Source organism: Salmo salar, chromosome ssa28, assembly GCF_905237065.1.
Source record: "Salmo salar chromosome ssa28, Ssal_v3.1, whole genome shotgun sequence".
NCBI lineage: Eukaryota > Metazoa > Chordata > Actinopteri > Salmoniformes > Salmonidae > Salmo > Salmo salar.
The window spans coordinates 11,103,446-11,116,262 of NC_059469.1; the positions used below are offsets into that span (position 1 = coordinate 11,103,446).

The 12,817-nt window shown below is 43.9% G+C and overlaps 1 protein-coding gene across 4 annotated transcripts in view; it reads left to right on the top strand.

Annotated features, from left to right (window-relative positions):
• The first annotated feature begins 493 nt into the window (after positions 1–493).
• The window catches only part of uts2r (urotensin 2 receptor), an 82,941-nt gene continuing 70,617 nt past the window's right edge, over positions 494–12,817 (top strand). For 2 of the 4 annotated variants that reach the window (XM_014179473.2, XM_014179477.2), the window contains exons 1-4: positions 494–1,064; positions 8,686–9,413; positions 9,575–9,650; positions 9,736–9,956. In XM_014179473.2, coding sequence (XP_014034948.1) covers positions 1,013–1,064; positions 8,686–9,413; positions 9,575–9,650; positions 9,736–9,956 — 1,077 coding nt within the window. In that variant the 5' untranslated portion in view covers positions 494–1,012. Of the gene's footprint in view, positions 1,065–8,685; positions 9,414–9,574; positions 9,957–12,817 lie in introns of all 4 variants that reach the window. The other 2 variants (XM_014179471.2, XM_014179470.2) reach the window with 1 other exon arrangement.

The window sequence follows — 12,817 nt, forward strand, 5'->3', positions numbered from 1 at the left end:
GGCCACCAGGCGGTCAATCTCTCCTAGTTTCTTGGACTCGTCACCATCTGAGTTGATACCGACCAGGGTGTTGTCATCAGCAATGTTGAGTAGTTTGACAGATGTGTCATTGGAGGTGCAGTCATTGGTGTAGAGGAAGGAGGAGAGAACGCAACCCTGCGGCGCCCCTGTGCTGACAGATAGGGAGTCTGAAAGATATTTTCCTAGCTTAACACACACACACACTACTGTTACACAAAAATAGCAGGTTAAAGGGTAGAGGAGAGTGAGCAGGACATATTTCCTGCATATTTCTGTATAATCCATGCCACTTCCCTGACAGTCTCTTTATCTTTCTCCCCCCTGCCTCTCTCTCAATCCATTTCTCTTTCTCTCCCCATTCTGTCCCTCTTTCAGTCTCCCCCTCCCACTTCTCGCGAGAGTGCTTCTCTATGAGTCTCTCTCTCTCTCCCTCCCTCTTCTCCCTCCCTCCCTCCTCTCTCCCCTCTTTCTCTCCGTCTCTCAGGCACACCATGTCTCAGTGAAGGGGATTCACCGTAACCAGCTGTGGCTTATTGTGATTCTCACCTCCGTCACTCTCTGCTCCCCGCAAGGAAACGTTCCTTTTTCTCCTCATCATTTCATAGATTTTTTTTTTCTCCAGTGGCATTTTAAAGCTGTCAACCAGACCTGTGGAAGGTACTCTCAAGAGGCACTGAGAGACAGAGAGCGTAGGATAAGTTTTACTCCAGCTCAAAAGACACCTTTCTTTTTTTTCAGATCTCGGATTCATTCACCTTTTGATTGACAGACTTTTTTACTATGGTAAACTAAAGATAGTGGTATTATAGCACAGGATTTTTCTAACCCAAACTCAATTTTTTTTTATTTATCTCAATTCAAATGCAAAGAATCACCAGATTCCCTGAAGATTCTGTGTGGACTTTAATGGCTCTAGAGATACCTGCAGTATGTGTGAAATTTGGGGGACCAGAGTGAGCAAGGTGATGGTTCAACGGGCAAACGGAGCTAGATGCTAAATTTTTCTGTTCAGGCTGCCAGTCTGTCTGCGGCTTACAATCAAGGTAAGGCATGCACGCACACACCACACACACACACACACACACACACACACACACACACCTGGCACTCCAACAGGCTGCCGGGCAGATAAAGAGTAGTTAATTAAATAGGCATCAGAGTGTAACTCCCAGACATTGAGTCTGTTCTTCAACGTCACGTCTGCTGGTGATGTGTCTGGCTGGTGTCGCACAGGGAGACTTAGAGCGGATTACATTTGTATTGATTTATGTCAGTTCTAAGAGAGAGAATCTGACTGAGGCAAAGTACAATTATAATTACATCCAGTCTGGAAAACAGTCTGCTGTTGTTTTGTTTTTATAGTCAATTAATATTTGATCTACTAGCTAATTAGAATACATTTTGTGGAAAATGTTTGCGTCATCCTCTGTGTATGTCATCAGAGATGGAGTATGTGGCCTGATTTGACTATCAGTAGATATCAGGTGATATGTAAATTACCTCTGTATGAACAGCTGGATTCAGGATCCTAAGGGAACAACCTTTCCCTGAGGATCCTGACATTGATAGTGGATTTAAAAGGCTATAAGAGCATGGATCTAAGATCAAACTCTTCCATCTAACTTTCATCAGAGTCTGAAGTGAGACTGCAGAATAGAAAAAAAAGCAGGTTCATTTTTATTTTTTATTTAAATAATTGTGTAGGGTTTGTTCATGTATTATATGTTATTAATATTATTTACCACGTATATACCATTTATTAAATTGATTTGTAGACATATGGACATCAAGACCAACGGGTTTTACACTGTAAGTTAATATAATTGTTCACAAACCATAGCAGTTATATTTATAAGCAATTTATAACCAGACCAATATAATCTATGATGATCTCCCCCTAACTACGCATGTCTTATTTGATTCCTATATGCTATTATCCTGATCCTAAACTCATAGACAAAAAACATAAAAGGGTTCTTCATCTGGTTCCAGGTAGAACCCTTCTGGGTCGAATAACAACCCTTTCCACAGAGGGTTCTACCTGGAACCAAAAATGATTTTCCAATGGGGAAAGCCCGAAGAACCCTTTTGGAACCCTTTTTTCTAAGAGTGCACTCCGTATTGAACCACAGTACTGCCACTAGGGCAGCTAAGGTCACTGACATTTGTATTCTAGTCAGTCAATGCAGTTAAGTATATCGACCCACCTTACCATATTTATTGGAACATGATTGCATTTCCCAATTGCTGAATAGAATTTCAGTGAATTTTACCTTAAGTCCGTAGAAAGAAGTTTCATGCTCCCTAAGATACGCTTCTTTTGAAAAAGTTTTACTTTGTTTCTCTTTCTCTTTCCTGGGGATTTGCTGTCCGATTCATCCCTGTTCTGCTCATTCTGCTATTACAGAAGCATAATCAGCTTTGGATTTCATGGAGATTGTTTGTGGAGATTGACTTAGATTTATTAAGGGCCAGTTAAACCAGTGTATGTCTACTCCTGGACTAAAACGGCAAAGGAGAATCTCCATGGAAAGTACCTTTTAGTTGAGGAATTGGCTACATCTGGGTCTGGGCAACCTGCGAATAAGGTTTGGAACACAAATGTTATCACCCAGAAGTATCTAATTATACTCACATTTCCAAATCTGGATTAGCGAGACCAGCAGAAGGTCTAATTCAAGATGAGACTTCACTGTTAATCAAATTGGTTCCATCTAGCGACACTTTCACCAGTACTACTTCGTATGTTCTCTCTCTCTATCTCTCCCTTTATATCTCGGTCATTCTCTCTAGCTCTAATCTATCTCTTTCTCTCTTCCTCTCTTTCTCTCTTCCTCTCTTCTCAAGCTCTCCATTTTGTTCCCTGTCTTCCACTCCTCTTTCCAGCGATGTCCACCGCATCCATGGAACCAATGGTGATCTTGGTGGAGTGATCGTTAAAGAAAATATCTATTTATTTACAGTGCCTTCAGAAATTATTCACACACCCTTTTTCCACATTTTGTTGTGTTACAGCCTAAATTTTAAATGGATTAAATTGAGATGTTGTGTCACTGGCCTACACACAATACCCCATAATGTCATTGTAATAATGTTGTTTTTCTAAGTCTTTACAAATTAATTAAAAATGGAAAGCTGATATGTCTTGAGGCAATAAGTATTCAACCCCTTTATGGCAAGCCTAAATAAGTTCAGGGGTAAAAATGCACTTAACAAGTCAGACAATAGGCTGCATGGAAACACTCTATGTGCAATAATAGTGTTTAACATGATTTGAATGACTACCTCATCTCTGTACCCCACACATACAATTATCTGTAAGGTCCCTCAGTCACGCAGTGAATTTCAAACACAGAGTCAACCACAAAGACCAGGTAGGTTTTCCAATGCCTCGCAAAGAAGGGCAACTATTAGTAGATACTGTAGGTAAAAATAAATATAAGCAGATTATTACACTTTGGATGGTGTATCAATACATCCAGTCACTACAAAGATACAGGCATCCTTCTTAATTCAGTTGCCTGACAGGAAGGAAACCGCTCAGGGATTTCACTATGAGGCCAATGGGGACTTTAAAACAGTTACAGAGTTTAATGGCTGCGATAGGAGAAAACTGAGGATGGATCAATAACATTGTAGTTACTCCAACAACATTGTAGTTCCTCCAAAATACTAACCTACATGACAGAGTGAACTGAAGGAATCCTGTACAGAATTAAATATATTCCAAAACATGCATCCTGTTTGAAATAAGGCACTAAAGTAAAATTGCAAAACATGTGGCAAAGAAATGTACTTTGTCCTGAATACAAAGTGTTATGTTTAGGGAAAATCCAACACAACACATTACTGAGTACCACTCTTCATATTTTCAAGCATGGAGGTAGCTGCATCATGTTATTTGTATGCTTGTCATCGGCAAGAACTAGGGAGTATTGTAGGATAAAAGGAAATGGAATAAAGCTAAGCACAAGCAAAATCCTAGAGGAAAACCTGATTCAGACTGCTGTCCAACACACTGGGAGACAAATTCACCTTATAACAGGACAACAACCTAAAACACAAGGCCAAATATTTTTACTTATTTTTATTTTATTTCACCTTTATTTTACCAGGTAGGCTAGTTGAGAACAAGTTCTCATTTGCAACTGCGACCTGGCCAAGATAAAGCAAAGCAGTTCGACACATACAACAACACAGAGTTACACATGAAACAAATAAACATACAATCAATAATACAGTAGAAAAATCTATAAACAGCATGTGCAAATGAGGTAGGATAGGAGGGGTAAGGCAATAAAAAGGCCATGGTGGCGATGTAATTACAATATAACAATTAAACACTGGAATGGTAGGGTGTGCAGAAGATGAATGTACAAGTAGAGACACTGGGGTGCAAAGGAGCAAGATAAATAAATAAATACAGTATGGGGATGATGTAGATTGGATAGGCTATTTACAGATGAGCTATGTACAGGTGCAGTGATCTGTGAGCTGCTCTGACAGCTGGTGCTTAAAGCTAGTGAGGGAGGTAAGATTTTTGCAGTTCGTTCCAGTCATTGGCAGCAAAGAACTGGAAGGAGAGGCGGCCAAAGGAAGAATTGGCTTTGGGGGTGACCAGTGAGATATACCTGCTGGAGCACGTGCTATGGGTGGGTGCTGCTATGGTGACCAGTGAGCTGAGATAAGGCAGGGCTTTACCTAGCAGAGACTTGTAGACGACCTGGAGCCAGTGGAAATGAAGTAAGAAGCAAGGGCCAGCCAACGATGGCCTAAAATTTGATTTTATTTGATTTACAGGTCGCAGTGGTGGTGTAATGCGATGCTACTGGTCGCAGAGAAGTCAGGCGCAGGAGAGCGGAAACTGATTTACAACGGTTGTGTTTAATAACAATAAACCACCGTCAACAGAACAATACAGTAAATGGGTCAAACAAAACCCAGTAAAATATCAGCACAAGCACTACAACAAACAATTACGGAAAAGGACATGGGGGGGAACATAGGATTAAATACACAACATGTAATTGATGGAATTGGAACCAGGTGTGATGGAAGACAAAACCAATGGAAAATTAAAAGTGGATTGGCGATGGCTAGAAGGTCGGTGACGTTGACCGCCGAACGCTGCCCGAACAAGGAGAGGGACCAACTTCGGCGGAAGTCGTGACAGGTGGGTAGTATATGGGGCTTTGGTGACAAAACGGATGGCACTGTGATAGACTGCATCCAATTTGTTGAGTAGAGTGTTGGAGGCTATTTTGTAAATGACATCGCCGAAGTCGAGGATCAGTAGGATGGTCAGTTTTATGAGGGTATGTTTGGCAGCATGAGTGAAGGATGCTTTGTTGCGAAATAGGAAGCCGATTCTAGATTCAATTTTGGATTGGAAATGTTTAATGTGAGTCTGGAAGGAGAGTTTACAGTCTAACCAGACACCTAGGTATTTGTAGTTGTCCACATATTCTAAGTCAGAACCGTCTAGAGTATTGATGCTGGACAGGCGGGCAGGTGCGGGAAGCGAACGGTTGAAGAGCATGCATTTAGTTGTACTTGCATTTATGAGCAGTTGGAGGCCACGGAAGGAAAGTTGTATGGCATTGAAGCTCATCTGGAGGTTAGTTAACACAGTGTCCAAAGAAGGGCCAGAAGTATACAGAATGGTGTCGTCTGCGTAGAGGTGGATCAAAGAAACACCAGCAGCAAGAGTGACATCATTGATGTGTACAGAGAAGAGAGTCGGCCCGAGAATTGAACCCTGTGGCACTCTTTTCGATGAAGGTTATGATATTGTTTAGGACCTTGAGCGTGGCTAAGGTGCACCCATGACCAGCTCTGAAACCAGATTGCATAGCGGAGAAGGTACGGTGAGATTCGAAATGGTCGGTAATCTGTTTGTTAACTTGGCTTTCAAAGACCTTAGAAAGGCAGGGCAGAATAGATATAGGTCTGTAGCAGTTTGGGTCTAGAGTGTCTCCCCCTTCGAAGAGGGGGATGACTGCTGCAGCTTTCCAATCTATGGGAATCTCAGACTATACGAAAGAGAGGTTGAACAGGCTAGTAATAGGGGTTGCAACAATTTCGGCAGATAATTTTAGAAAGAGAGGGGCCAGATTGTCTAGCCTGGCTGATTTGTAGGGGTCCAGATTTTGCAGCTATTTCAGAACATCAGCTATACGGATTTGGGTGAAGGAGAAGTGGGGGAGGTTTGGGCGAGTTGCTGTGGGGAGCGCAGGGCTGTTGACCGGGGTAGGAGTAGCCAGGTGGAAAGCATGGCCAGCCGTAGAAAAATGCTTATTGAAATTCTCAGTTATTGTGGATTTATCGGTAGTGACAGTGTTTCCTAGCCTGAGTGGAGTGGGCAGCTGGGAGGAGGTGCTCTTATTCTCCATGGACTTTACAGTGTCCCAGAACTTTTTTGAGTTTGTACTGCAGGATGCAAATTTCTGTTTGAAAAAGCTAGCCTTAGCTTTCCTAACTGCCTGTGTATATTGGTTCCTAACTTCCCTGAAAAGTTGCATATCCCGGGGGCTATTCGATGGCAATGAAGAACGCCACAGGATGTTTTTGTAGGATGGCCGGTGTTGTTAAACATGTCCCAGTTTAGGTCACCTAGCAGCACAAGCACAGAAGATAGGTGGGGGGGCAATCAATTCACATATGGTGTCCAGGGCACAGCTGGGGGCAGAGGGTGGTATATAGCAAGCGGCAACGGTGAGAGACTTGTTTCTGGAAAGGTGGATTTTTCAAAGTATAAGCTCGAATTGTTTGGGTACAGACCTGGATAGTATGACAGAACTCTGTAGGCTATTTCTGCAGTAGATTGCAACACCACCCCCTTTGGCAGTTCTATCCTGTCGGAAGATGTTGTAGTTAGGGATGGAAATTTCAGGGTTTTTGGTGGTCTTCCTTAGCCAGGAATCAGACACACGCCTAGGACATTGTGGCATTGTGTGCTAAAGCAGTGAATAAAGCAAACTTAGGGAGTAGGCTTCTAATTAACATGCATGAAACCAAGGCTTTGACGGTTACAGAATTCAACAAATGAGAGCACTTGGGGAGTAGGAGTGGAGCTAGGCACTGCAGGTCCTGGATTAACCTCTACATCACCAGAGGAACAGAGGAGAAGTAGGATAAGGGTACGGCTAAAGGCTATAAGAACTGGCCGTCTAGCACGTTCGGAACAGAGAGTAAAAGGAGCAGGTGTCTGGGCACGATAGCATAGATTCAAGGCATAACGTACAGACAAAGGTATGGTAGGAAGAGAGTACATTGGAGGTAAACTTAGGCATTGAGTAATGATGAGAGAGATATAGTCTTTAGAGACGTTTAAACCAAGTGATGTCATCGCATATGTGGGAGGTGGAACAACATGCTTGGTTAAGGCATATTGAGCAGGGCTAGAGGCTCTACAGTGAAATAAGACAGTAATCACTAACCAGGACAGTAACGGACAAGGCATATTGATATTAGGGAGAAGCATGCACAGCCAAGTGAATCGTATGGGTCCAGTGAGTGGTTGGGTTGGCTGGGGACACGGCGATTCAGACATTTAGCAGGCCGGGATAGCAAGCTAGCAGTTAGCAGGCCAGGGCTAGCAAGTTAGCAGAAGGGCCTTAGAGGGACGTCACGAATGGGGAAAGTCTGTTTTCGCCTCCTCGTGCAGTGACGTCGATAGACCAGTTGTGGAATTAGTAGGGTTCCAAGTAGCAGGGGGGTCCAAGTCCAAAATAGGTATAGTGGTCCAAGAAACTGGCCAATGGATCAGCTAACAGTCCAATATGCTCTAGATAGCTAGTAGGCCGCGGTTAGCAGAATCGGCCTTCAGGGGACGTCGCGCCTGAGGAGCCTGTTGGAATCCTCGAGCAGATTATGTCGGTATTCCAGTCGTGAAGGATCGGCGGGGTTCCGTCCCCGTACCGGCAGTAGAAGTGGTCCGGATATTGCAGCCGATGAGTGGGCTTCAGGAGCAGCCCAGGAGCCCTCCCCGCGAGATGGTCATAGCATGGGCTAGCCCATGCTATACACTGGAGTTGCTTACCAAGAAAACGTTGAATGTTTCTGAATGGCCTGGTTACAGTTTTGACTTATATCGACTTGAAAATCTTTGGCAAGACTTTAAAGTGGCTGTCTAGCCATGAACAACAACCAATTTGACAGAGCTTGAGGAATAAAACATTAAATAATGTGCAGATATTGTACAATCCAGGTGTGCAAAGCTCTTAGAGACTTATACAGAAATATTCACAGCTGTAATTGCTGCCAAAGGTGATTCTAACATGTATTGTGAATAAATGTGAATACTTATGTAAATTAAATATTTCTGTATTTCATGTTCAATAAATGTGCAAACATTTCTAAAAACATGTTTTAACTTTGTTGTGTATTGTGTGTAGATGGGTGCGATTATTATTTATTTAATCCATTTTGAATTTAGGCTGTAAAACAACAAAATGTTGAATAAGCCAAGGGTTATGAATACTTTCTGAAGGCACTGTATTTCCCATTCCTTTCTTCCCATAACCTAAAATCACCATAATATACATGGAACATCTGTTGTTGCTGCAGAAATGCAAATAATAGATATAATTGAATAATAATGATTGATAACATTTCCCTTGCTTATCTGTCTCTGCTCTCCCATGCCCCGCTCCCCCTCCATAGCGATGACCACTGTATCCATGAAACCCCTGCTGGTCCTGGTGGAGTGGATCCCCAACGCCACCGACTCGCCTTTTGACTCTGCCCCTTCCTCTTCTGAAAACACAGCCGCCACCTTCACCATAGGCTGTATACTCTCCCTCATGTGTCTGGTCGGCGTTTCCGGAAACATCTACACCCTCGTGGTCATGTGTCACTCCATGCGTTCTGCAGCGTCCATGTATATTTACATCATCAACCTAGCCTTGGCGGATCTGCTCTATCTGTTGACCATCCCGTTCGTGGTCTGCACGTACTTCCTGAAAGGTTGGTATTTCGGCGATGCTGGTTGCAGGATTCTGATCAGTATGGATTTCCTGACAATGCACGCCAGCATTTTTACGCTGACCATCATGAGCACGGAGAGGTACTTTGCCGTGCTGAAACCGCTGGACACAGTCAAACGGTCCAAGAGCTACCGCAAAGCCATTGCGGTGCTTGTATGGGTGGCTTCCCTGGTCCTTACTTTACCTATGATCCTCAGGATTCAGATGATGATGGTAGGTAGCAAGGCCATGTGCCAGCCGACCATCTCTCCGCTGTCCTATAAGGTGTACATCACTTTCCTGTTCTGTACCAGCATCGTGGCTCCGGGGATGATCATTGGCTTTCTCTACATCGGGCTGGCTCGCACCTACTGGATCTCTCAGACAGAAACCTTCAAACAAACCAAGAAACTACCAAACCAGAAGGTCAGTCAATCAAACTAACTATCTCTCTGCCTATCCATCATTTAGATATGTCAAGCAAAACAAGTGAATGTGATTGATTGCTGTAATCTTGTAAATCCCTGTCCAACAGGTCCTCTATCTGAGCTAGTTCTAACTCCATCTTGTATTTCTCTATTCTCTAGGTCCTCTACCTGATCTTTACCATCGTCCTGCTGTTCTGGGCCTGTTTCCTGCCCTTCTGGATCTGGCAGCTCCTGGGTCAGTTCCACCCCTCCATCGACCTCTCCACCAAGGCCAAGCGCAACATCAACTATCTGACCACCTGCCTCACCTACTCCAACAGCTGCATCAACCCTTTCCTCTACACGCTGCTCACCAAGAACTACAAGGAGTACCTGCGGAAACGTCAACGTACCTGCACCGCGGGCAGCTACTTCAACCGGAGGAACCGGTTCCAGCGCTCGCCCAGGAGGTCGCTGTCCTCCAGCAGCCAGCAGTGCACGGAGAGTTTCATACTCACACACACGCCATCACAGCGCACCATGCACAACAACAGCCTGTGAGGTAGGAGAAGATGTTATGGTCTAGGTCTTATTGGGCCCTTATCTCCACATGTCTGCTCATTTACAGAAATGAAAAACAGTGAACCCATTTATAGTGATGTAATGTATGTCTGATGGGGGTGAAGGAGGTGTGTTGTTGTGTGTAACTATGGTGAGGTCAGCCTGTGAGATAGGTCTAGTAAACAGACTATGACATAGGAGATCCATGCATAGTTTGGGCAATTCCCCTGATGTTATCTCACGTCTCTCCAAACATACTTGTTCCCATGGGAACTCCTTGTGCTTTACTGTAATGTAGACTACATTACGTCTGGTTGAAGGGAAGGCTGGTGTTTTTTGATTGGTTTGGCATGTGAATTAATAGTTTGTTTAGTCTGTTTTTAGTCTAATCTATGTCTTCGTATTGTTTGAGTTAGCGTTTGGATTCAAGATTTTATCCACATCACGGTTAGCCCTTGTGGCTGGGACTGCTCGAACCTGACCCGAGCTTGGATCCTATCGGCTAGCAGACTAGCAGTGCTAGCCTACCTGGGTTATTATACATGGCTGGGCCCAATTGTGACAGGTGCGAGATGATTTCCATGCAAGAGGAGGGAAAAGGGGGTAACTGATCGATGGACGGGGGTTCGTCTGCCCTATATGCATCACCATCAAGCAGCTTCAGGAAGAGATTCTCCTGTTGTTAGCTCAGCTGCGGTAGAAGCAGGTCCTGCTATCAAACTTCACCGACAAAGCGGCATCCCAGGCGAATCGCATCTCGGTCTTGAGTGCCTCCTACAGCCAGGGTGTCGATGAGTCGATTGATCTGTTCCACTCCACCAGACAGATGGTAAGATCAACTCTGCTGCCCATAAGAGATCACTAGCCAGGCATAGGAGGTCCTGGAGGGTGGAAGTCTGGCTGGTCTACATCTCTTCTGGAAGATCCAATTGGGCTATCAAACAGTTTTGTCCCAATGGAGGCAGACCTACCGGCCCTGGGAGTCGGCTCTGTTCCTGGGAATTGACCAACAGCTGGCAGCCGGCCAGTAGCTACAACCCCTGTCCATACCACCAGCCTACCACGCCTCTTGACGCCATCCAATGCTGCTAGTGCAGTTAGGCTAGCTTGGTTTGAATCAGTTCTGGTCTAATAACTCTAATATTGGCACCATCGTCACACATGTTGGGTTTAATGACATTCGCTTTGGACGACACTTGGAACTGAGGGAGGACTACAAAACTATGTTTTTAACACCCTCATTACCATAGGTGAGAGAATAATTATCTGTGGACATCTCCCATACTATCAAAGTGGTCCGGAACATTGCAGCTGCCTCGTTGCCCTAAACCAATACCTCATGGAACTGTGCAATATAAATATTGTTTCCTTTTGTGACTATTTTGATTTGCTATGGGAGCAACAGCGCTTTTTAAAATAGACAGGATTCACCCTAACTGGACAGGATAATTTCCAGCAACATGGCAAACTGTTTTAGAGACTGACGGTCTGGGTCTGTTAGTAACAAAGGACATGGAAAGCATGTTATGTCCCGTAGTAGTGTGGCCAATGTAAGTTCCCTAATTTATGTTCCTCTTAATCCTCTGAATATCTCTGTCAACCCGGCAGCTAGCTGTTAACTTGTAAAGGGTTATTAGTTGTATTGTGAATTCCACAAATATGGCGAACTCCTCGGTTTTCAAATAATGTAGAGGGCTTGAGCTGTTGCACATAAACTTGTGAAGCTTGATATCAAAGATGGACCTTCTTGATGTCTGGGTGCATGATACGAACCCTAATATTATGGTTCTCACAAAGACCTGGCCCAAGGGGCAACATATGTGTAATCAACTTGTGGCATCATGTTCTCTAACTATCAGTATGCCCAAAAGGTTTGAGTGTTTGTGATACATTTACATTTTAGTCATTTAGCAGATGCTCTTATCCAGAGCGACTTACAGTAGTGAATGCAAACATTTCATACATTTAATTTCAAGCATTTTTTTTGTGTGTACAGGCCCCCCGTGGGAATCAAAAATCAAACCCACAACCCTGGTGTTGCACACACCATGCTGACATTGAAAACACCATGCTCTATAAACTGAGCCACAGGAAACAGTGATACAGTGCCTTGAGAAAGTGTTCATACACTTTGACTTATACCAGAATTTGTTGTGTTACAGCCTGATTTCAAAATTAATTAATAAAAAATAACAAAAACTCACCGATATACAGTCGTGGTCAAAAGTTTTGAGAATGACACAAATATACATTTTCACAAAGTCTGCTGTTTCAGTTTGTATGATGGCAATTTGCATATACTCCAGAATGTTATGAAGAGTGAGCAGATGAATTGCAATTAATTGCAAAGTCCCTCTTTGCCATGCAAATTAACTGAATCCCCCCAAAACATTTCCACTGCATTTCAGCCCTGCCACAAAAGGACCAGCTGACATCATGTCAGTGATGCTCTCGTTAAAACAGGTGTGAGTGTTGACGAGGACAAGGCTGGAGATAAGTCTGTCATGCTGATTGAGTTCGAATAACAGACTGGAAGCTTCAAAAGGAGGGTGGTGCTTGGAATCATTGTTCTTCCTCTGTCAACCATGGTTACCTGCAAGGACACATGTGCCGTCATCATTGCTTTGCACAAAAAGGGCTTCACAGGCAAGGATATTGCTGCCAGTAAGATCGCACCTAAATCAAGCATTTATCGGATCATCAAGAACTTCAAGGAGAGCGGTTCAATTGTTGTGAAGAAGGCTTCAGGGCGCACAAGAAAGTCTAGCAAGCGCCAGGACCGTCTCCTAAAGTTGATTCAGCTGCAGGATCGGGGCTCACCAGTACAGAGCTTGCTCAGTAATGGCAGCAGGCAGGTGTGAG